The sequence below is a fragment of the Talpa europaea genome, assembly GCF_964194135.1.
Source record: "Talpa europaea genome assembly, chromosome: 4".
NCBI classification, from domain to species: Eukaryota; Metazoa; Chordata; class Mammalia; order Eulipotyphla; family Talpidae; genus Talpa; species Talpa europaea.
Window position 1 is genome coordinate 41,864,297 of NC_140070.1, and position 25,316 is coordinate 41,889,612.

Genomic DNA, 25,316 nt, shown 5'->3' on the forward strand with positions numbered 1-25,316 from the left:
TCTAGACTTGGCTGTAGGATAAGTGAGATCAATAAATATTTGCTTCTGATAAATCTGGGATGAATGTTTTGAGGATCAAGAATGAAGAAACAGATTTCCTTATGCAGGAACTTGCTGTATAACAAATCAAGTGCTGTGCCTACGAGGGGCAAGGAAGTTCACAGTAGCCACACACCAGCTGCTTACAAAAGGATAAAAAGATAGCAGAGCTGCAGTATCTTACCCGATGTACAAACATGAATTTTCGATGGGGGTAAAAAAACCCAATCTTCTAGAAGAAAATATTGGAGAAAATCTTTATGATCTTGGGGTAGAGGAAATTCTCTTAAATGAGATTAAAAAAAATAGAACCATAAAGAAAAAGATATTGATAAATTTTAGTACTTTACATTTTTAAACTTCTGACAGATGAAAAATTTTACAAAGAGAGTGCAAACCCCCCCCCCAAAAAGTTGGATTGCGAAACCCACATATTTAACAATTCACATAACAGATAAATTATTGGTATCCAGAATATGACTATAAAAATAATGCAACAAATGACCCTATTTTTTTTTTAATTTTTTTTTTTTATAGAGGCATGTTTTATTTATTTATTTGTTTGTTTGTTTGTTTGTTTATACATGCACTGGGTACAGTCAGAAGCGTGGGAGGGTGAGAGAATTCACCAGAGCCAGAGCGGGGAGCAGAGCAGGCAGAAGGACCGAAGTACACTGCTGAGGGGAGCAGCGGGCGGCAGGAGAGGTCTGCGCACCATGTGGGACCCTCCTCCTGTGGCCGGGGAGCAGCCGGGGATCGAACCGGTGCCACAGAGGCCGCGGGCAGCTTCGCAACCCAGCGCTCAACTGCTGCGCCACTGGGGAGGCCCGTAAATGACCCTATTTTTAAAAAGGGCAATGGATAATGTAAAGCAATTCATAAAAGAAAAAACATGGAAGGTCAATCACCGCATGAAAAGATGATCAGTCTACTAGCAATAAGAGTAAAAATAAGTGAGATTCCATTTATATCCAAGCAGATCATTCTGGCAATATCAGGTATTGTTACGGTTGTGGGAAAATGGAAATTTTTTGGTATTGTCTGTGGGCCTGTGGATTGATGGACACACACACATACACACACACAATGGCTAACAATTTGATGAAACTTGTAAAGTTGAATATGCTCATTCCTATACCACACTTACTCCATTTTTAGGTATAGATCCTTGAGCAATGTTATTCAAATCACTAATAGTGAGTGAATTCCTAAGTCAATTTAGGAGTGAAAGGCAGTTTTTTAACCAGTAGGCCATTTTAACAAAACAGACCAGATAATATGAAAAAAAAAAAATTTTGTGAAAATTCATTTTGTTAAACTTTGGTTTCAGGGGGAGGGGGTGTGTGTGTGGGGGGGGTGCGCACACCTGTCAGTTCACACGCTAATTGGGTCGTGATAGCAAATATATTTCTTACTGTGAGTCCTCATTTTTAAAAGTTTAAAAATTATTGCTCTACAATAGGGGAAAATAAACTTTCCTTAAAAGGCCAGATCAGGAATCTACAATAGCCTTGTCCAGAGGAAATATTCAAGTCATATATATAACTCTAAAATTTCTGGTAGTCGTGGGCCTCCCCGGTGGTACAGTGGGTTGAGTGCTGTGCTGTGACACTTCTGCAGCATGGGTTCGATTCCCAGCCGGCCAGGGAGAAACCTACATGGCGCAGCAGATCTCCCTTGCCTTGCCAGCTGCTCCCCTCAGCAGTGTCTTTGGTCCATCTGCCTGTTCTGCTCCCCGCTCTCTCTGGTGAATTCTCTCACCTTCTCGCGTCTCTGACCTGTACCCCAGTTCTTGTGTAAATAAATCAATCCTAAAAAAAAATTCTGGTAGTCATAAGTGACATTTATCTTAATGATATTTAATATTTAAAATATATTAAAACATTATCACCTCAACATGTAGTGAATATAAAAGTTATTATTGATATATTTTATATTCTTTTTTACTCTAAGGTTTTAAAAGCTAGTGTGTATTTGCTTTTATATCACATTGTCATTTAGACTAGCCACATTTTAAGTAGTGGTTACTCTACTTGCATAGTGCAGATCTAGAGAAACTGTCATGGGTAAGATTGTTCACAGAGTTATTATTAATGGCAAAGGCAAACTTTTAAATAATCCAATATTCATAACAAAGGAACGGATACATTGTGGTATAGTCTTATAATGGCGTACAATACAGCATTCAAAAATAAATGAACTTGATTTTAATGTACTAATATGAAAATAATTCTTAAAATGTTAAATAGTAAAAGTAGCTCACAAAAGGCTTCAGTGGTACTTTTTACATACATTTTTAAAATGCATAATTACATAACATATAATTCCATATTACATATATGTAGTAAAATGGAAATGATACTCATCAACTTTAAGATAGGTACACTCTGGGTAGCAATGGGAAATTGAAAAGGAATTTCCATATATTTAATTTTTAAAAATCTAAAATGATGGCAAAAACTTAATGTTTGAAAAATTGTAAGGATGGATATAAATTAAATTATTCTTTGAATTTCACTGTGTGCTTGAAATATCTGACAAATTGAAAACGCACATTACTAGTAGGAAAGTAAATCGCTAGGGCTGAATGAATGCAGGGCTGGCCACTCCCACGGATCTGCTGCTGAGAAAGGTGAGGCCCATGGTGGGGGACCAGCAAGATTTCTATTGGGCCCCCAGCAGGACTGGCGGATAAGGAAGGCTGTTTCCATCACAGAATAACCTTATGGATAGAAAAAATTGTTTCTCAGATACAACAACTCTTTCGAGCTTTTGGGAGTTAATTCTTCATTTCATCACTGTGAGGGAGATGTCACAGCTTTAATAACTGATCAAGTAAATACAGACAAAATGCAACTACTGCTGTGACGGCTAATTTTCCACTGAATGTGAGATTGTGTGTGTGTGTAGGGAAGTGGGGAGTCTTGGGAACTAGGTGTCAAAACCACAAGTGGAATTTTCTTTTTTTTTTACATATTTATTTATTTATGCATACAAGAACTGGGGTATAGGCCAGAGGTGCGAGGAGTGAGAGAATTCACCAGAGACAGAGTGGGGAGCAGAACAGGCAGATTGACTGAAATAAATACACTGCTGAGGGGAGTAGAGGAGAGTCAGGAGGGGTCTGCTGCGCCATGTGGATTACTCCCTGGCCAGGGATCGAACCCATGTAGTGGCTGCAGATAGCTTAAGTTTGTGTCTTAACCCCTTGCGCCACCAGGGAGGCCCCACAAGTGGAATTTTCGTGGCTTCTAGGACTAGCACTGCTGTTTCTTAAAAAAGCCCAAGCAGCTAATGTTCCCACCAGGTATCTAAAACCCAATAGGCATTTGCAATGCTCAAGTGTAAATGGAGAAGGCAAAGAGTTCATCCTCTTAATAGCAAAATCTTGGGAGTGATGACTGTTCTATGAGCTGCATAAAAGTCTTTCACCTTTAAAACCTATGAAATTTGCACCCTTAAAGAGAATTCACACTTTAACTAGAGAAAGAGACTTAAAGAGGCAAGGGGAAGCTTGCCACCAAGCAGAGACTTGCAATCAAGTTGTTTTTGTCTTTCGTCTGTGTACAGTTTTTAAGAATCCCCGGAAAAGGTTTAATATTTCCAAAGATAACTTTTTCAAGCCTTAATGGATCAGATCTGTCAGACTTAAAGTCAAATGACATTCTAAGCGCACTCCACAACACACAGTAAGACTGAATTTATTTTTAATAGTCACTTTTTTCTTATTAATCATTTGATTTTTCTTTCATAAAACTGGTGCAAACCATCTATAAGATGAAATTTGATATCATGTAAACTTAAGGAAGTGGTTTCCATGGGCCAAAGCCATACACCCGTCTTTCCTCTCTGGTGGTGAATAACATTCTTATCAGCTGCAGGGGAGCAAGGCCCACACAGATGTCTCTGCTCAGGCGGTGTGATAAATGACTCGCTCTTGCTCAGATTTCCTTTCCTGCCTTCCCCTTTGATTAGACACAGTCACAGGAGAACAGGGTGAAATGTGCGGCTGTGGTCAGTGACTTATGTCCTTAGAGACTCTGAGTCTTGCAGCAGTGCTTTTAGAACAGCTTTTCCCCCCATTGTCCTCAGAGAAAGAAGCCTTGCCAGAGTTTTCTCCATACTGTGTTGGTAGAAAGCTGGAAAAAAAATAACACAGCCGGAAGAACCATCTGCCAGACTTCCTCATTTGTAGGAACAAGCCTCCTCTAAAAATACCCCCTGAGCTTCAGAATGACCGAAAGCTTAGAGGACGCTGGACCCTGTGTGTGGCAGAGACTATCTCCAGCTTCACACAGCCGGGATCCTCACGCCATGATGGTGCAGTTTACAGTGACTGAGGCCACTTTTCATTCCCATTTCTGTTTAGTTCACATGCATTTGTTTGAGAGATTTTGCCTCTGGAGTAGATAAAAACTCCAATAACGCGCGTGTGTCATTTCAGCCTAGATCTCTACACCCCCCCCCCCACACCCCAAGCCTGAGGGTTGGTTGAATGCACTAGTGATGACTAGGAGACCTCGGAGGTAACATGAACACCTTAGAAAAGTCTACATACATTTCTTAAATTGCTAAGAAGTGAAAACAGACTGTTTTAGATGCAAATAAATGAAGTCATGAGAAGGAGACCTCTTACCATCCTAGACTCCGGACCCGGGCGCCGTCCTCATCAGCATGGCCCCCCAGACCCCTGGAGCAGGGGGGCAGTGACTGCAGTCCTGGGAGCAGCCCTGAGCATGAAGGGCCAGCTTGAGAGGCAGCGAGAGTGCCTGGTCAGCCTGCTGTGAATTCACCAGCTCACAGCTCTGTTTCCCCTCAGTTCCTCTCTGACTTTTCTATAAAATGCACTTCCTGCAAAAGCACAGGAAAATAGGAACGGCTCTGCCTCTGTGACCCGCGGCTTTCAACCTCCAATTGTCTCATTGGGCTCCATCATTAGAAACAATTCAAATACACTCGAAAGTACATTACATTTCACCCTATTATTTGCTACTCTTTAGGCACATCTTAAAGTCAAATGAATCAAGCTGAAACACTGGGTCTGCTTGGTAAATAAGAGCACCTCATTTTTAAGGTAACTCATACCTTTATTACCTGCAGTGCATCTCTAGTCCTATCTATACTGAATCCTATTCCCAGATTTTTCTACAACTTCACATGAACTGCCTGCTCTTGCTGAGCACTGCTTGGTGTTGGGGATGCAGTAGTGAGTATAGCTGACACAGTCTGCTTCAACAAACCTACAATATGCTAGATAATCACTTATCAAACTCCTCTAAAAAAGCATATAGAGGGTTCAACCACATCTGTCAAAAAGATTTGCAGCCTTGGGGGTAAAACATCTTTCTAAAATGTTGCTGTCACTAAGATGGCTGATCCTGAGGAGTTCCACACACACAGCCTGTAAGGACTCCTGACCTGGGCGACCACATTGGAAAAGCTCAGGTCTTTTGTAGGGACACACACACACACACACACACACACACACACACACACGCAGACACACACATTCAGATTTTCTCTGACAATCTCAGGTTCAGATGTTCCCACTTACCCTCATTCCCTGTCTATGCCCTGGAACACATGTCTAGATTTCTTGTTCGGAAAAAAATTACCACCATTTTGGTTAATACACTGCTACTTTCCTTCATAAATTCTTTGCTCCAGTGGGTTAGGCCCTCATTGTCCCCCTAGTGTTCTGTATTCCTCTCCTCTGCAATCCATTTCCATCCTCGAGACCCAGCATGAGTATCACTTACCTACAAATCCTCCCCAAACCATTCCAATCTCCTCTGACTGTTCTGTATCCTCTGGAACTCATACGGAAGTGAGTGTGATTCTCATTTACTGAGGTTATATCCCTGTTTAGAACATTCTAATTGTTTCATGTGAAACAGGCTTGTGGCCACCTCCAGGTTATAAACCATTTGAGGAGCTGTATGATAGTCAGGACATGCTGGAACACAGCGTAATTATTAAATACTTCTTGATTAAGTTTATCTTCCTCTGTTTCAATAACTCGGTGGCATCAGGAGGATAAACGTCTCTTTTGAGAAAGAATTACACTTGCCCAGTAACACTTGCAAATGGCAGGACACTGAGCAAACAACTCTCAGGAAAGCTGCATTCAATAGCTGAACCTTTCTTGTATCCACAAAATACCATAGTCCCAAATATCCTGAATTTGCACAAATCTTGTAGTTTTTTCCCCCAGGAGATAGGAAGAAAAGACAGATAATTAAGCTAGGAAGGATTTTATTGTTTTTAACTTGGTGGTTTTTGATAAAGATGCCAAGGGAGATATTTTTGCAAATGACACCGCAAGGACTAAAGGGTCCAGTCTGTTCTAGGGGCAGGTTTTTCCCACTGACTTATTAGCATGTATAAAGATAGAAAATCAGTTTCATTTTTGATCAGGTGACCTCTACAGTTGCCAGAATGTGAGCTTGTTAATTTGCATTTGCATTTGCAATGAATGCACTAGTGACTGTTGGGGCACGCAGGCCTAGAAGCCCAGTGGTTCAAATGAAAGTTGACTGTACTTTGCATTTAGTGGAAACCATCTAATAAAAGAAATAAAACCACACTTATTTATAAAGATAGAAATACACACACACTCTCTCTCTCTTTCTCTCTCTCTCTCACACACACACACACATTTAGTTACTAGTTTCAGTCAAGTATAAGAATGCTTGAGGGCCTCCCTGGTGGTGCAAGGGGTTGAGCACCGCACTGTGAGGCTGTCCACAGTGTGGGTTTGATCCCGGCCGGCCGGCGAGCATCCCACATGGCACAGCAGACCTCTCCTGTCTCTCCCGCTGCTCCCCTCAGCAGTGTATTTCATCAGTCTGCCTGTTCGCTCCCCACTCTGTCTCTGGTGAATCCTCTCACCCTCCCGCGCATCTGGCCTGTACCCCGGTTTTGTATTAAAAAAAAAAAAAGAATGCTTGAACTGGTCAAATGGAAATTTGTAGACATTTGCTACACATTGGCATGGAGAGATACAAATATTTTAAAAAGGTGACCTTTCAGGTCTCAGAAAACCAAAGTCCTTTCATTGTGGTCCCATTTGCATGGTTGTATGCTCAGCAGAGGAAGTTCTGGGCTGCCTAGGGGAAGGGTGTGAAACCAGCTATTCAGAGTTCCTCGGGCTGGGTGGGTGCTTCTCAGCAAAGGCTGAGGACAGGGAGAGGGCAGTGGAGGAGCAGGTTAAGAGAGCAGTGAGGCACTCAGTGGCTGTCCTCCACTCCACTCCACTTCACTTTCCTCTCCACTAGGATCACCAAGGAACAATGTGTCTCCAATTCCTGGCTGGAAAGTCCAGAAGGAGACTCTCAGGTCTGTTCACACAGGGGCAGATGGGAAGAGAAGATGAAAAGAAGGCAAGGAGTGACAAATGGAAGTAAAGACGGAGCAACTGCAAAGCGCAGAGGGGCAGCTCCCACCAGCTGTCCTGCCTGCAGGCCGGCACCTGGGAGTACCTTCAGGAGACTCTGGGAAGAGCAGCAATGCAAGCCGTCTCCCAGATGGATTTCAGAGTCACCTGGGAAGGCCACAGACAGGAGGCTAAGAGCGTGAACACGGGTTCCACTGCTGGGCTTGGGTCCTGGCTCCATTGTTTACTGGCTGTGTGCCTTGGAAAGGGCACCACATCTCTCAGTGCCAGCTTCCCATCCATAAAATGGGAAGTACTAATATTGATCTCATGGGCTGTTAGGAGTCAATGAGGTGATACTTAATAAGTGCTAAAAACAGCACCAAGTATAGGGACAACTCAGAGTTAATGAAGGTTTGGTTCCAGATCATTTCAAAAAAGCAATATAACAACAAAATGAGTCACAATTTTTTTGGTTTCCAGTACATACAGAAGTTTACACTATACTGTAGTCTATTATTGTGCAATAGCGTTATGTCTCAAATACAAAGTATATACCTTGATTAAAAATATTTATTAAAAAATGATGCTTTATTGCAGTGATAGTGAAGACAAAGATAAACAGCTGGGACTACATCAAATTAAAGAGCTTCTGCACAGCAAAAGAGACAATAACAAAAACAAAGAGAAACCCCACCAACTGGGAGAACATTTTTGCACACAACACTAATGATAAAGGACTGATCACAAAAATCTGCAAAGAGCTGATGAGACTCAGCAACAACAAAGAAAATAATCCAGTCAAAAAATGGGCAGAAGAGCTAAAAAGAAACTTCTCTGAAGAGGAAATGCAAATGGCCAACAGACATATGAAAAAATGTTCAACATCACTTGTAATCAGGGAAATGCAAATCAAAACTACCATGAGATACCATCTCACACCAGTGAGAATGGCACATATTAAAAAAACTAGCAACAACAAATGTTGGCGAGGGTGTGGAGAAAAAGGAACTCTTCTGCACTGTTGGTGGGAGTGCAAACTGGTCCAACCACTATGGAGAGCTGTGTGGAGATTTCTGGACCTACTAAACATAGAGCTTCCATATGATCCAGCAATTCCACTCCTAGGTATTTACCCAAAGGACACAGAAACATCAATTCCAAAGAGCACCTGCACCCCTATGTTTATAGCAGCACTGTTTACAATAGCTAAGCTTTGGAAACAACCCAAATGCCCAAAAATAGATGACTGGATCAAGAAGATGTGGTACATATACACCATGGAATATTACTCAGCATTCAAAAAAGATAAACACATGCAATTTGCAGCAACATGGATGGCGCTGGAAGGGATCATGCTCAGCGAAATAAGCCAAAAAGAAAAAGAAAAATACCGGATGGTCTCACTCATAGCAGGAATCTCGAGAACTTAAATAAGGGACCAGGAAAATGAATATAAGAAAGTGAAAATCAAAATCAACAGAAAACTATGAACCAGAGACACTTTTTGGGGGGTGGGGGGTGGGAGGGGAAGGATTGGGGTCAGAATGGGGCGTTTGCAATTGTATGGGGGAATATAAAAATAAAATTTATTATTAAAAAAAAATAAATAAATAAAAATAAAAATTCCCAACTATCACAGATCAAAAAAAAAAATAATGCTTTATTGCTAATAAGTGCTAACCATCATCTGAGCCTCACTGAGTCATAACCTCTTTTTGCTGGTGTGGGGGTAAGGTCTTATAAAAATGCTTTATCTGTGAAGCACAATAATGCAAAGCACAATAAAACAAGGATTGCCTGTACAAAGAAAGTGCTAGTTATATAGAAAAATGGGTGAGTGGGGGTGGAGGGAGGACCTGAGCAGTTTCCAGTAATTCTTTTTGTTGCCTGAAGAGAAGCAGCAGAAACAGCAGATGAGGTGGAGGTTTCATTTTCTCTCGATACCTCTGCCTTTATTATGGTACTTTAAAGAGACTCAAAAAAGAAAGTTCATCATGATGCTTTAGGGATATACATTATTCTAAAATAACCGGGAAGACTTGGTATGTCCATCAAACAGACCTTGGTTGTAATCTACATATTAAAGAGCTTGATAATTTATAGTGTAGGAGCAGGGGCTGACCAGGCTGCTCAGCAGTACATAGAAATTTAGAAAAAGAAGATCCTTTTTTACTATAGCAGCCTGCTCCCCCCACACACTCAAAATGAGACTCTCTCAAGATGCCTCCCCTTTCACACGCCTGCCCCCTTCCAGTACACAGAAGACTCAGGTGTGAGTTCTTAGCAGCCAGCTCGGGAATCACAACTATTCGAGTCCGGACTATTCCTGTCAAAATCCATCCACCACAGTGATTTGTGCCTGACCAGAATCTTTTTGTTTCTAGACTACTGGTTTTAGAACTCCACTTTCAGAAAGATTCCCCCCGTCCCTCTTTATCGATCCAGTTTCTGAGCCTAACTACTGGGCTTGGTATTTGTATTAGCCTTGATTTCTATCCTCCTGCCTTGGGAGATTTAGGCTATTACTAACCGTTACTAGGATGAATTTCTCCCCTGGCTGCTTGGGACTAACCAGCTGCCCAACAAAGGTCATTTTCTTCCCATGCCCCTGTCAGTTCTTCAGTATTTTCTCACCTGCTTCTCAACAGCTTCGTCTCTGAGTCCTCAGCCTTAGCTGAATCTCCCCAGCCAGAGTAAGGGTGCTGGTGTCCCAATTTAAATGTATCCCGAGGTTTTCCCACGCCACCAATTCTTGAACACTAGCTGAGTGCCCTACAATTCAACTCAGTTCTGACACTGCCTACCTGGAGAGTGTGTCAGACTCCCCAGATTAACGACTCAGCTCCACAAGACTGCCCTCCCTTTCCAATATCAAACTCAAGTCTAAGTTATCAACTGTGCCTCCAATAGACTGGCTACAGAGTGGAGGCTCCAATGACTCTTCTTGGATTTAATTAATTTGCTAGAGGAACTCATAGAATGTAGAGAAACAATTTAATTAAAAGGTTGCAATTCAGGAACAGCCAAATAGAAGAGATGAATGGGGGGGAAAGGATGCAAAGCTTCCATGCCACTCACCCCACATCTCCATGTGTTCACCAACCTAGAAGTTCTCCAGATCCTGTCCTGTTGGGTGTCTATGAAGGTTTCATTACATAGACGAAATTGACTAAATCACTGGCCACTGGCAACTGAGTCCATTTCTAACCTGGCCTCTCTCCTGCGTTCTGGGGGTGGGGCTGAAGTCCTAACCTTCTTATCTCAATGTTGGTTCCCCTGGCAACCAGCTCCATCTTTAGATGTGGTCCAAAAGTCACCTCACTAACATAATAAAAAACACCTTTATGACTCTCAGTACTTAGGAAATTTCAAGAGTTTTAGGAGCCCTGTGCCAGAAAGTAGATAAAGGCCAAATAGATATTTATTGTAAAACACAATACTACACCAGGGAACTACAAATATTTTCCATCTTCACTCTGCACCAGGCAGCTGAGTGATTCTCTTGCAAAGTGCAAAGCCCTGCAGACTGGGACCACAATGAATGCATGCTCCTGACTTCAGCCAGCTCTTAGGGTTCCTTTGCAATCCCTGCACCCAAACTCTCATTCTCCAAAGCAGCTATTCCAAACATTCATCACTTCTTTTGATATTCTTTTTTTTTTTTATCTTGCCTGTTTTTTTTCTTTTTTTAAAAAAAAGATTTATTTATTTATTTATACAAGCACTGGGTACAGTCAGAAGCACGGGAGGGTGAGAGAATTCACCAGAGCCAGAGTGGGGAGCAGAACAGGCAGAAGGATGGAAGTACACGGCTGAGGGGAGCAGTGGGCAGCAGGAGAGGTCTGCTGGCTGTGCTGCACAGGCTGCAGGCGGGCAGCTTCGCAACCCAGTGCTCAACGGCTGTGCCACCAGGAAAGGCCCTCTTTTGATATTCTTAATTACTGTTCTCACCTCTCTCAAGTAAACTCACTCTGTATCTCTTCATGATTTACAGTCTCACCTCATGTTTGCATTTACTTCAAGTGCAGAAAGGTGGGAGAATCATATACCTCATTAATGAAACACTTTCAGCTTGATTTGCATTATTTCAGTTTTTCCTTCATCTTCCTCTCTAGTTTTCTATCTCTCCAAATTTCCATTTTCAGGTACTCATGCCCTATTTCCTGGGAGATTTATAAATCTCCTTGGATGTATCTTTTATTTGGTGTGTTTTAAATGTATATTAATTACATTATGTTATAGATCTTGTTCTGTGTCTTAATTATTTCACTCAATACTAGTATAAAGTCCACCCATGTTTCTGTATATACATCTAGTGCAGTGCTTCTGATTGTTATTATTATTTCATTTCATCTCATAACACTTTACTTTTCTACTTCCCTAGCGATGAGTACATGGGTTGGCTCCAATAACCTCATTCTGTGAATAGTGTTGGTATGACTTCACTGTGTATGTCCCCTTATTGACCTGTGTGTGTTTTTCTGAAGCACACACTCAGGAATGAAGATCTGGGGGGCCAGGTATATTCTTATATTCACTTCCACTGGATATTTCATATTATCTCCACTTACATCCATTCCTCAATATTTAGTGATTAAATGACTTTCAAGTTCAAGAAATCTCTAAACTATGTGATGAGTCTTTCATGATCTTTGTCTGCCTTTATATGAAGCATGGACAAGCACTGGAAGTAGGGTAGCAAATAATCAAGGGGCTGGATTTAGGATTCACCATACAATCCAGCTATTTTAAGTTCTGGAGGGGACTTGAATTTAGAGAAGGCATTTTGAGAGATTTGAAGGGAGGTCACCAATTAAGTGTGACAGATTAGCAAATATTCTTATTCTAGCCTTCTTTTTCTCCTAGGGAGACACACTCTGTCCCCAAACTAACATCTCTCTAAAAAAAAAGATGACCTAACATGATCTGTCAAGAAGATTCCTAAAAAAATTTTATGTATCACATATTATGAAAACAACATAACTTTATGTATCACATGTTATGAAAACACATCTCCTGCCTCAACCCTGGACCCCAAAGCACACCGCAGTCTGGGATACAGAAACTAGTGCAACAAGTCACAGAGGGGAAGGCCAAGTGAATATACATAGTTTAACATGATTTAAGGAAGGACTTAAAAAAGAAATTTAAGTTCTATAAAGAGAAATGATGCTTAAAATAATGGACAATATACTGAAAAGTAACTATTTCCTTTGAATGAGTGATTGTAAATAGTCTGTAAAATTTTAATCATTTTGTAAGTCTGTTTTTGAGTAAATAACAAATATTTTGGCAGGACAGTCACAGATTTGAGGTTGATATCATAGAGGATGACCGTGTTCTGCCAAATACTGTGCTTAGGGCCACCTGGGCTGGCCTACTACAGATCCCCTCCCAAGGACAGGAGTTCATAAATTCTTAAATTAGTATGGGGAACAGTTAATGGCACTATTGATTTGCATTATAGTTGACACATTTTAGTTTCTAAAGCTGGACTGGCAAACCACATGTCTACACATAACCAGCAGAGAGCACTGGGCAGCATAGCAAGCTTTTCTACAGGGGGGCATGTGTGTTTTCCATGGGGCCCTCAGGACGGCTACTCCAGCTGACTAGAAGTGGTGTGGTGAATGCAACATGAACCTCTCAGGGTTCAAGAACATGTGGTCATAAAATCTCCTTTTGATCGGCACATGTTAATAAGAATTATTTTAAGTGACATCTCACTATGACTGATTTTAAAATTTCAAGGATTCTTCTCTTTCTTCCTGATCTTCAAGGTCATATTACTTACTAATATCAATTTAGCTCAGCTCTTCTGATCATTGAATACTAAAATTAACCGGGAGAGTAAACTGAGTAAAAAGGGAAGGATTTTTAGAATGTAATCTGCATCCTAGAAGCTCTGCTTTTCCCCTAAAGAGAATAGTTGTTTTTGTAAGTTGTTTTGTAAGCGAGTAAACTGTCCAGGGCAGTAGACAAAAACTAATTGAAGGAGGGGTTTTGACAGAGTTGTATGGGAATAGCATACAGCAGTGCCCAATATATTTAGGGATCTGCCCACAAGCCAATAGAAGTCATGAGCAATTTTAACATAGATAATACAGACTCTGATCTTAAATTCTGTTAGTAGCGGCAGAAAGGGACAAAGTATCCTTTGAAGAAGGAATCATCAGCCCTGACATAATGAAATACAAGTCTTTTCACGAACGTATCAGTGATTTCAAAACAACAATAACACATTTCTTGCATCGTAAATAGAAAGAAGTTCTCACTGAGGAGATTCACACCCAAAATGTGGGTGAGTCAGTCTCAGAACAAGGTTCCACCAGTGACTCGTTAGACAGGAGTTTGATCACCTGGCCTGTGTTTTTGTCTTCTTACCCACCCACCTCAGAGAGCCTAGAAAATCTATTCTCAGAAAAGCAAGACCACATCCTAGAATTTCTTGCAACTTACTGGTGGAGAAAAAAAGTCCTCAGGTGATTACTACATTAAAGGAACATTCATGTGGCAAGAGGATGGACTCCACATGCCTGCTGGGCTTCAAGTTTTAAAAAAGGGCAGAGTAGGGACTCCCTGGTGCACAAGGGGTTGAGACACAACCTGTGAGGCTATCTGCAGCCACTGCAGCTTGGGTTCGATCCCCAGCCAGGGAGCTGCCCACGTGGCACAGCAGTCCTCTCAGGTCTTGCCCGCTGCTCCCCTTAGCAGTATATTTGGGTCAATCTGCCTATTCTGTTCCCCGCTCTGTCTCTGGTGAATCCTCTCACCCCCCATACCTCTGGCCTGTGCCCCAGTTCTTATATGCATGAATAAATAAATCTTTAAAAAAAAATAAAAATAAAAAACAACAGAGTAGGAAAGCCCAGTTGCAAAAGTGAAATGTGCAGAACTTGTAGGGTAATTGATCCATGAAAGGATGCATTGTGCCTGCATGGTATTTGCCCACCTTGAAGCATTAATAATTATTAACCTCAGCTTCTTAAGGTGACAATGCTTTATTGAACAAGGCTAGTCACAGAATTACAATGGAGTGTGTCCTGTGAAAAATCAGGCCATGATCTGTAGTTCATGCTGGCCTAAAATTTCCCACCAATTCAATAATCCTTTCTTTATATTTGGTAAACTATGTGTCAGACACTGATATACAGAGTACTGGTGCAAGAAAGGCACTTTGTCTCAGTATTTAAAGATACTTGTTCCTTTGTCCCAAAATTCTCAATGTGCAAAAACAGAGTTAGATCCTTTTGGAGAAACTGAAATAAATAGGGGATGGTTTTTGCCTAGAGTTGTTTATTTAATATTTCTTGAGCATCTATTATGTGCCAAGCACTAAACAGAATATTATGGAATCACAGTTAGCTAAGCATGCTCTTTTTCTTCAAGGAGCATCTGACCTTTTAAATTTTTTTTAAAAAAATGAATAGTTATTTATATGCTTGTACTAAGCTTGATCTGGATCAAGTCAAGAGACAGTTAAAGAATGGCCTATTCTTTCAGTACTACTAGACACCGAGCTCAGAATCCTTTCCACTACAGAACAGAATATAAAATATAGTAAAAATTCAGATGCTTGATAACCAGTCTTATCAAAGGGAATCAAACTAGGGGGAGCCTAAATCAGCATTTCCTGATTTATTCATACCAGCTCAACCTTCAAGGTCCTCAAGGCACATAACCCAGCCATTGGCTACTTAGTACCTTGTAAGGGACCTAGTAGAAAATAGGCGATTTTTAGATACTGAAGGAATTGAAGAAAAAAATCACTAATCCCTAGATGTAGCCAAGGACGTGTGCTGAAAATAGAGAGAAGGCCCTAAATATTTTCTATAAACTACAGTTCAACTCAGAGATTTTTGTTTGAAATTACAGAACAGGAAGATAGGAATTGATTTTAATTCCTCCCTGATACAGCACCATTACATTCCTAGTATTTATAGGTTCTAACCACAAGCTCATGGGCAGAGGCCAACTGTTAATTCACCCCTGGCATGGAGCAGAATATACACTTGCATTGTTGATACATGTGCTTTGTTCCATTTGCCAAACTCTGTGTATGTGTGTGGGGTAAGTTCTCCCCCTGAAAGTATGACCAGTATTCATTCAACCCTGGACTGACTTGACCTCCATTCAATTTATTGCAGTTTTATGCAAAAGAAGACTATCTTGAAGAATATTCCTGAAGACTATTCTTGAAGAATATGTAGCACTTTCAAATACAAACTGTGATTTTCAAATTGCCATAGGGAAACGTCCATTACAAACCAAGACAATGGGATTTCCTAGTGAACTGTTGCCTTCCCACCGTAATCCAGGCCAGTAGGAAGTGTCTCAAGAACAGTGTTTGGAGTTTCCATGAAATCAGGTGTGGGATCTGGAGAAAAGTACCCATTTCAATCATCCTATTCCCATCCTTGGACTCATGCTGAGAAATCATGCGATAGGGAGAGTCCACATTAAGAAGTTTCTACATCAAATTAAAGAGCTTCTGCACAGCAAAAGAGAAAATAACAAAAACAAAGAGAAACCCCACCAACTGGGAGAACATTTTTGCACACAACACTAATGATAAAGGACTGATCACAAAAATCTACAAAGAGCTGATGAGACTCAACAAAAACAAAGAATCCAGTCAAAAAATGGGCAGAAGAGCTAAAAAAAAATTCTCTGAAGAGGAAATGCAAATGGCCAACAGACATATGAAAAAAATGTTCAACATCACTTGTAATCAGGGAAATGCAAATCAAAACTACAATGAGATACCATCTTACACCAGTGAGAATGGCACATATTAAAAAAACTAGCAACAACAAATGTTGGCGAGGTTGTGGAGAAAAAGGAACTCTCCTGCACTGCTGGTGGGAGTGCAAACTGGTCCAACCACTATGGAGAGCTGAGTGGAGATTTCTGGACCTACTAAACATAGAGCTTCCATATGATCCAGCAATTTCACTCCTATGTATTTACCCAAAGGACACAGAAACATCAATTCCAAAGGGCACCTGCACCCCTATGTTTATAGCAGCACTGTTTACAATAGCTAAGCTTTGGAAACAACCTGAATACCCAAAAATAGATGACTGGATCTAGAAGATGTGGTACATATACACCATGGAATATTACTCAGCATTCAAAAAAGATAAACACATGAATTTGCAGCAACATGGATGGAGCTGGAAGGGATCATGCTCAGCGAAGTAAGCCAGAAAGGAAAAGAAAAAAAATACTGGATGGTCTCACTCATAGCAGGAATCTAGAAAACTTAAATAAGGGACCAGGAAAAAGAATAACTATAAGAAAGAAAATATCAAAATCAACAAACAACTATGAACCAGAGACACTCTATGGGGGGTGAGGGGCGGGGAAAGGAGGGCTTGGGGTCAAAATAAGGGGGTTGTAATTATATGGGGAATAAAAAAATAAAATTTAAATTAAAAAAAGAAATAAAAAAAATATCCTCCTGGGGGGGGAAAAAAAAAGAAGTTTCTAGGAAAGAGCTCCATCTATGAAACTGTGACCACCTCTCTGCAGAGTCAGCATGGGAAGGTGTGAGGGAATTACAAATGAGCGAAAGGCTAAGAGCAGACTCAGTTTCTGCTCCTAGAATCCTTGCAGAGGAGGGGAAGAATTTCATTAAGTAGTAGGTTAAAATTATAATTAGTGAGGAAGATAATTTAAAAAAAAATACCTCTCACTTTTTTGAAGAAACTTCTCTTTTTTTTGGTTAGTTTCACCTGGGGCAAGACCATTTGGAAACTGAAACCATATAAAACTGTCATATTTCTTATTCACTTGTTGCCCTCTAATTCCACCTCTGAGTTCAAACCCATCTTGCTAATTTGGGGTTTCTTTATGAAATGTTTGTCGGCAGTAATCGGCTGATTCTCCCTCAACTGACCTTGTCACTCAAGAGCCATAAGTCATTTAAAACCAGGTTTGCATCCACAAAGAAGTAAAAGGCAGAAATGAATTTGACTCTTTTGCATCTTAATTATTTCCCCAGGCTCTGCTGCTCTCATTAAATGCCTTATGTCTTGAACGTGACATTTACACTAAGAAGTCTTTCCTGTAGTTTTCAGTTTCCTAACCAGCTGTACTTGTCAATCCTCACCTTCCAACTCTCCCTAAATTGGGGCAGAGGTGACTCAGAGACTCAGTGTGGTCCATCACCCTAAGTAGGTGTGAGTTGGTGTGTGCAGGTTTGTGCACGTGGCAGCAGCAGGTAAGGAAGGACCTGCACTCTGCCTTACCTGCCCTGAGAGGGGCTGGATATAAAACACCTTTAAAGAAGCCCTGTTAAGAGTGTAAAATGAGGGCCTCCCTGGTGGTGCAGCGGGTTGAGCACAGCGCCGTGAAGCTGTCTGTAGTCTCTGCAGTGCAGGTGGGTTCGATTCCCGGAGGGCCAGGGAGATACCCACATGGTGCGGCAGACCTTTCCTGTTGCGCCTGCTGCTCCCCTCAGCAGTGTATTTCAGTTGGTCTGCCTGTTCTGCTCCCCGCTCTGCCTCTGGGGAATCCTCTTGCCCTCCTGCGCCTCTGGCCTGTACCCCAGCTCTTATATAAAAAAATAAATAAATCTTTAAAAAAAAGATTTAAAACGAACACTGAGACTTTAATTCTTTATGGAATTACAGCAAGAGGTTTCTCAGGAACTCTAATGGGAATTTAGAGGACAGTATCTCAGACAGATAAGCCACTGCTAAACATTCAAAACAGGACCACAGGGAAGCCAAAACATTCTCAACATCTTTTTTTTTTTTTTCATTCAAGTCAGAGTCAGTTGTATAAAACAGAACCATAGGCAAGCCAGAAAATCATTTTCTGTACTTCCATAAAGATCCAGGAAAGCAGATGGATCTAAGTAAGTGTAAGTGAAAACTAACAGTGCCCTGCATGAAACCCCTTCTCTAGTTTCAAGTGTACAGAATATACATCATGAGATCTGTCATCTTTGCTCACAGATTACAGAACATACATCATGAGATCTGTCATTTTTGCTCACAGATGAGGTCCTTAGAAATAGGACCCAGTGAACAAGTGGTCCAAGTGGAGAAATTACCTGAACCTTGTATGTCACTCAAAGACGTTTTGACATTTTTTCCATTTTGGAAAATTGTCATCAGTCAGTCCCAATCAGCAGTGTGGTCCTGGAATTGGTATTAGAAATTAACTGTGCACTCTGATCTCCCAACATCCTAACCTGTTGGCCTTGAAGACTGTGGGGTGCTGGCACTTTCGTCAGAAGAATTCAGTATGTATCAGGGTCCAGAATTACAAGTCAGTTTATGGTCTCAAGCCTGTCTTCTTAGCTCCTCATAGGGGAAGATTTGATGATTAAAGAGATAATGTCAGTAATGCTTAAAAAATCCTCTCCAAATGAAATATATAGTATATACTTACTATGACTTATTTTAAATAGTACCAGATGCTCTTCTTTTTATTGCATTCCATACAGCTCATTAATTTTATTTCCTAGATTTTTCTTCCCAAAGTCCTAACAATAACAATTTTTTTTTTTGTATTTGATGCGTGTGTGTGTGTTGTTATTTTGTTTTAAAAATTATTTAAGATCTAGACCCTGGAATCTCTGAGATTCCCACCTGGTCTGAGCTGTACACAATCCAATGGTTTTATTATAGCAAACTGGGCCCCCAAACTCTGGTCTCATCCCAGATGCTAATGAAAACCCTACCTGAGCCATGTTGCTATGGTGATTGCAATTTCTCCAAGCCCTATGATTCTTAAATGAGAAGGTTTTAGTTCCTTCTCCCATGCTCAGTGGTGTTCCTGGGATTAGGCCAAGCCCATTCCAATAGGGTGTGGGGGGTCACTGTCAAAGTCAAAAGTGCAGACTAGCTAATCTCTGAACTGGATTGTGTTTACTTCACTTGAGCCTTTCAACAACACAGTGTTATAAAAGTATTATTATCATCCCATTTTAGAGAGAGCAACCTGCACACTCAGTCATGGTGAATAGCTTGCTCCGGATCACTCAGCTGGGGGTGAGACCGCTAAACCTGACTTTCTGACACCAAAGCCTGTGATTATCACTAACTATCCGGGGCTGAGGCAGTTAAATACAGTCCCATGCTTTACTCTCATGCCCAGTCCCTACTCACTTCCCAACCCCACTGATGTGTCCTTTGTAGTCTGGAAGCACAGACTTAGGAGCCAGACTGCCAAGTCTGGCTATGTAAACTTGACAGGCTGCTGCAGCTCTATCTATGTCTTGTCCACTGGAAATTGGGGACAGTAATTCCTATCTCCTAGGGTTGTTGTGAGGACTGAGTTAACATGCCTTAACTCCCTTAGACTGTTGTTCAGTTCATAGTGAGTACCATGTAAAGGGGAGCCCTTCCTAGCTACTGAACATGTCATTTACTAGAGGAGTTCAAACTGTAGCCAAAGAGATTCTGTAATCACCAGAGGCCTGGAGTTGTCTACTCCTGGCAGGCGGCCAGGACAAAATCAGAGCAAAGCCCAGGTTAGAGCACAGTCCAGTCTGAGACACCTTAAATATCAAAGTCAAGTGTCACAGCTGCTTCTCTCTGTGGTCAGTTCCCTGCTTCTGACATCAACCTGGAGGCACATGAACTGAATCAGAACCCCTGGAAATGGCAGGACTAGACAAAGTCTGTTTGCAAAGCGGTCATTTTTTTTGAAAAATAACAGGTTTTTCCTTTTTCTGATAGGAATCAGCTTTGTTCTAATAGAAGGAAATTTTTTTCCCAGGATTTAAATTCCATGAACATTTCACTGTCTTTAAAAAGGTATTTAATTTTCTTGAGCCTTCAAACTTTAAACTGGCAAGAGAGAGCAGTGAAGCAGGGGAGAATGCTGTAGAGTCAGTGAGCTAAAACAAAACTACATAGTTCTTTCTTTAAAAACTCACATCTGAGTATTACTAACCACATGCTGAGCCTCCTATTCTACTTTTGGCCCCACAGCTCACTCGCCATTGAGGTGACAGTTTCTGGAGCATGTGTCTGCCTGCCCATTTGCCTTCCCAGCTATTTGCTTCTCCAAATTCTGTAGTACAGCCTTCTTTGGACTCTTGTGCATGCTTAAGTAAATGGAGAATTTCAGGATTTCCTGAAAAAAGGCTGTTGAAGATACTTGAGAGAGATTGGGAGAAAAAAAGAGTACCAGATTATAAAAATATGAGTACAGCGTGAAAGAGCAACAGCTTGGCAGTTCTTCTTTCAAAGATCGATTCCAAATCACCCATCCCAAGCAGGGAATTGCTTATAGGTTTGTATGCGGAGCACAAACATGAGCAAAAACTCTCAGAAATTTACATAAAAGCACAAGAGCCTATGGGGAGACACTGGTGCCTGCAGTGTAGCAGGAGGTGGCAAAGGCAAAGGTTTTTCTGGAAGAGCCCTTTGTCCTGCAAGACAAGCCCTGATCACACACAAGCATACTCACCTTGACTTTGGAGGTGGTGGAGGAGGTGAGAACGCCTCTATCCCACTTCTGTCCTTAGGGAACTCAAAGGCAAAAGAGGCTGATTTGCTCATCCCGGCCCCAGCTTTGCTGTTCTGCCCAGAGAAGCTGTCTGTGGGGCGGAGACGGTGCCAAGTAGAGGAGTTCGAGGGGTCCGTGGTGCCATTTTCCATCTCTCTTCCCCAGGATTGACTCAGTAAGTCCTGCTCCACCTCCTCCTCTTCCTCTATCCGGCACTGACGACTCCAGGCCCCAGTTTGATACCGGGGCCGCCTCTGGTCCAAGGCTGAGGCAGTGGTGATGGCAGGTGGAGGGCACCGGGCAGAGTCACTGGTAGCTATACTGTTGGCTCGGCAGGACAAAGAGTGGTCTGTGGGACTCCTGGAAGGCTGGGGCCCAACACCACCACTGGAGTTCCCCTCGCTGAGGATGGACAGTGGGGAAGCAGATGGTGACACTGGGGAACCTCCAGGGCTACTCTTGGACAACTTGGGGGGAATGGCAGGTCTCCCCTTGGGCGTGTTCTCACTGGCATCGTGACGGTGACTTTCCCTCGAGCTCAGTCCCTGCCCAGCTGAAGTCTCCTCTTCTCCTGCCTCAGAGTCCTGGCTCACAGGCCTGCGTGGCCACTGCACCCCTACAGCAGAGTCAGGGCTGCTCAGGTAGATTGTTCGGTGATCCTCTTCGGGGTGGGCTGCCATGACTGTGATGGTGGCTGCCACCTGAGGGGCTGTATCTGGGCCTTCCCTGTCTCGACTCCAGCCAGATGCTGTTTTCTGAGCCCAGGTGTTAGCTGTCCATAACTGGCCCTGGGCAGCTTGTGCGGGTTCTGCCTTAGCCTGTGACCTGGAAGGTGCTGGAGCTGCCTTCTTCCTCTTGGTGCTCTCAGCATAGATGGGTTCAGGCGGGACAACTTCCCTGGGGAGGGATGGAGGCTGGGGCTCCCCAGTCAGCCCAAGGCACCTGCTGGAGGTCACCACAGGGCAGCCAGGGTCCTGCTGCTTGCCAGGTGCAGGTTCCTTCATGAGGGAGCAGTAATCGCTCTCGAGATGGGGGGCGAAGGGGCTGTTGGCACCACTACTTCCACTCCTACAGGACAGGCCATCAGAAGAAGTGGCAGGCTCTGAGGTAAGGGATGGCTTTTTGGGGCCCAGGCGGGGCAGGCTCTCAGTCGGGGGCCCTTGACTGCAGCACTCCCTTTGGAAGTTCAAAACCCGCTTTTCCTCTTCAGTTGCCCCTGAGCATGTTCCCGGTTCCCAGCACATTGGCCGACAGTTCCCTCCACCATGTTTGTGTCTGGAGTCCTCAGCCTGGGAGGTGTCCTTGCCAACAGGGCTCCCGGGACAGCAGTCCAGGATGGAGCAATATTCCCCACCTTCGCTGTCCCCTGAGGGTGAACACCTCTGATCGCTGTCATCCTCAGAGGGCAGGGACTCCCGCAGGGCCTGTGGAGAGGGGTAGGTCCCAGGGCCCTTCTGACAGACAGGTGTCATCCCAGCAAAGGTGGCCAGTTTTTGGCGGAAGCTCTCCTGAGTGGAGGGTGGCTCTGGGTAAGAAAATGTGGGTTTATCTTCTCGCCTGGCCTTCTCATCCGAGACCTCCACAGGGTGGAAGGCTGTGTTCCGTTCCCCCCGGGCCTCCAGGTTGTGCAGGCCAACCACAGTGTAAGCTGGGGGACAGCGAGAGTGGTCCTCAGTGGTGGCAGGGGGCCCAGCAGGCTTCTGTGGGCCACGGAAGCTGCTCAGATAAACGATCGGCAGGTCTTCCTGCTTGGGGAGTGGGAGCTTGCTTGGAGTTCGTCTCCAGATGACCTACACAGTCCCAAGTGAAAAGACTTATATTAGCCCTCATCAGAGAATAAAGGGACAGAGAAAAGGTGAGAGGGGAGTGGTGTGACACTGTCCACGGATGGCTGTGCTGCAGGAGGAGGCAGTTCTGCAGCACACCCACCCTCTGATCTCCCCTCAGGCTCTCATCATTGTCAAGGCACCCATGGAGCCATTTGGTCTTCCAGACACTCAGTTGCTTTCCAACCCATGGTCCATAATTCTTTGGGTGTAAGTCTGTGAGGTGGGGAGAAAAGAAACTATTATAAAGAACATTTTGTTTTCTCCCTTGAAACTGTTGGATGAGATAAGTTCTCCTATGAGCTTTGAAAAAAGAATTTTGGTTTTTGTTTAATTTTGGCTTTCTGTTCGTTAGTCTTTTGATAACTGTGTCACAGTACATTCCTGAAGAAATCAAGTAACAAGACTTTTAAAAACACCTTGCATGAGTGGTGAGGGCAGGGGCAGGAGGATGAGGGTGGGGTTTCTGAGCTAGGTGCTGACCCTTGCTTCTCTCTGGGCCATGCCAAAGAGCAATGCTTTCTCTCAGATACAGGAAGTGACCTCAGCTGGTGTCTGCATAAGCAGCTGCTGGACTAGTTGAGCTGGGAGACAGAGATGCAGGCAGGTTATTCCTTTCCCTTCTGAAGTATCTCCCTACCCCCACTTTTAGAAGCAAACTCAAAAGTACAGACTGCATTTGGCTCCTTTCCAAGATGATTCTGACTTAGAGGGTCCCTGGCTTATGTCTGTGAAGATGGTGAATGGATATGACCAGCTCATGAAAAACACAACATCTCTGAAGGGGACATGGAGGTTGGTACAATCATAGAGAAGACCTCTCCTCAGGTGCACCTCCCCTGATTTAAAATGAACCTCTGCTTTCACACTGGCCTCACAAAAACTAGAATAGGCAAAGAGGTCAAAGAGGTCACAAGTAGTTCTTAGAAATTGTCCTGGAAAGCAGCTTTGTAGACATGTCTAGAGGTAGCAGGCTCCAGCAGCCCTAATCTGTGCGTCCTCTAAATAATTATACCTTTTTATACCCATGGGATGAACAGAATGGTCTAATATCTAGGCGTGTAACTGTTTTTAGTGATCCTAGATCAAAGCTTGTAAAATCTAAACTTCAAAATTAGAGGCGAGGACACTGGCTGGAAATTGGCAATATTAAGGAATTACTGCTAATATCAATAGCTTTAAGTGTGGTATCTTAGTCACATTTTATATAAAGACTTCATTTTTTAAAATACTGAAATGTTGAGATTCCTGATGTCTGCTTTAAAATCATAGGGAAGGGAGTAAGTATAGAGAGGAATCAAGCCTGGTCACAAGTTGATGATGGCTGGCTTTCGTGCCAAAGGGTATCGATGCAGGGGATTCATGATACAGTTATTGTTACTTGCATATATATGTAAAACGAGCAATAAGGACAACTTCAAAACTCGCTGGAAAAAATTCACATTGTGGGGCCTCCCTGGTGGCGCAAGAGGTTAAGATGCAACCTATGAAGCTGTCTGCAGCCTCTGCAGCATGAGTTCGATCCCTGGCCAGCCAGGGAGCAACCCACATGGCGCAGCCTACCTCTCCTGTCTTGCCCGCTGCTCCCCTCAGCAGTGTACTTTGGTCAATCTGCCTGTTCTGTTCCCCACTCTGTCTCTGGTGAATCCTCTCACCTCTCACACCTTTGGCCGGTACCCCAGCTCTCGTATGCATAAATAAATAAATCTTTAAAAAAAAATTCACTTTGTGGGTCTTTATAGTCTCCAGATAAATAACTAATGCGGTATCCAAATAAATTGTAAGGGATAGGATTAATGGTTCTTAGCCTAAAGGGACAGATAGAAAGGAGGGCAGTCTCAGGAAGGAGCAATCTTGGGGCAAGCTGACGGGAAGCCATCCTGCAGGAATCTTGCTCTAACAACCCTCCCTGGCTGCCAGCCAGTCACTGAGTGTTACAATAGGAGCAGCCCCTATAAAAATACCACAGGGGTTAGTCAGCCTCACCTGCGAAACTTCAGCACTCATGTTCGCCTCTGTCCACACATCAGAGGCATCAGAGCTCATCATGGTGGGCTTCACGGCAATGGTGGGCTTGGAGTAAGGTGAGCTGTTCACACCTTCATCCTCCAGGCGGCAGATCTCGGGCCTGGGGGGCAGGCGAGGTGGAGGGGGCAGGCTGCCGGCCCTAGGCTGGGACTGGCTGGGGGCCAGCTGGTGGTCACTCCTCAGGCAGAAGCAGTTCTTGCAGGACCCAGGTTTCCAGATGTGCTCCACAAAGTCACTGCACGCAGACATTTTCAAGCTCTTGGGGTTCAGTCGGAGGGTCTGGTGCATCTTGAGTGGGCAGTATGCTGGTTCATCTTGTGCCCGGCTCTCTGGCGTGGTCTTGTGGCAGGCAGATGTGGGTGACAGAGCAGCTTCCTGGAAAGGTAGAACAGTTGGCTGATCAGAGCTCGCCTTGGCCAGAGGATGGGTGCATTATCAATCAGAGTCTGATAATTTGAATGGGATAAAGATGGGGGAAAGGAGGAAAGGAGGAGAAATAAGGTAAAGATTAATATCCCATTTATTTCAAGGCCCTCACCCATTTGTCATAAGGTTCTTAGTCACTCTCTATTGGT

General features: G+C 43.1%; 1 protein-coding gene across 1 annotated transcript in view; it reads right to left on the minus strand.

Moving 5' to 3' along the window:
- The window catches only part of PRAG1 (PEAK1 related, kinase-activating pseudokinase 1), a gene marked incomplete at both ends in the record, with an annotated part of 44,903 nt that extends 19,874 nt beyond the window's left edge, over positions 1-25,029 (minus strand). Inside the window, 2 exons of the mRNA XM_084232024.1 lie at positions 20,849-22,677; positions 24,700-25,029. Of these exons, the coding sequence (XP_084088150.1) occupies positions 20,849-22,677; positions 24,700-25,029 (2,159 nt within the window). The remainder of the gene's footprint in view (positions 1-20,848; positions 22,678-24,699) is intronic.
- Positions 25,030-25,316: the final 287 nt, after the last annotated feature.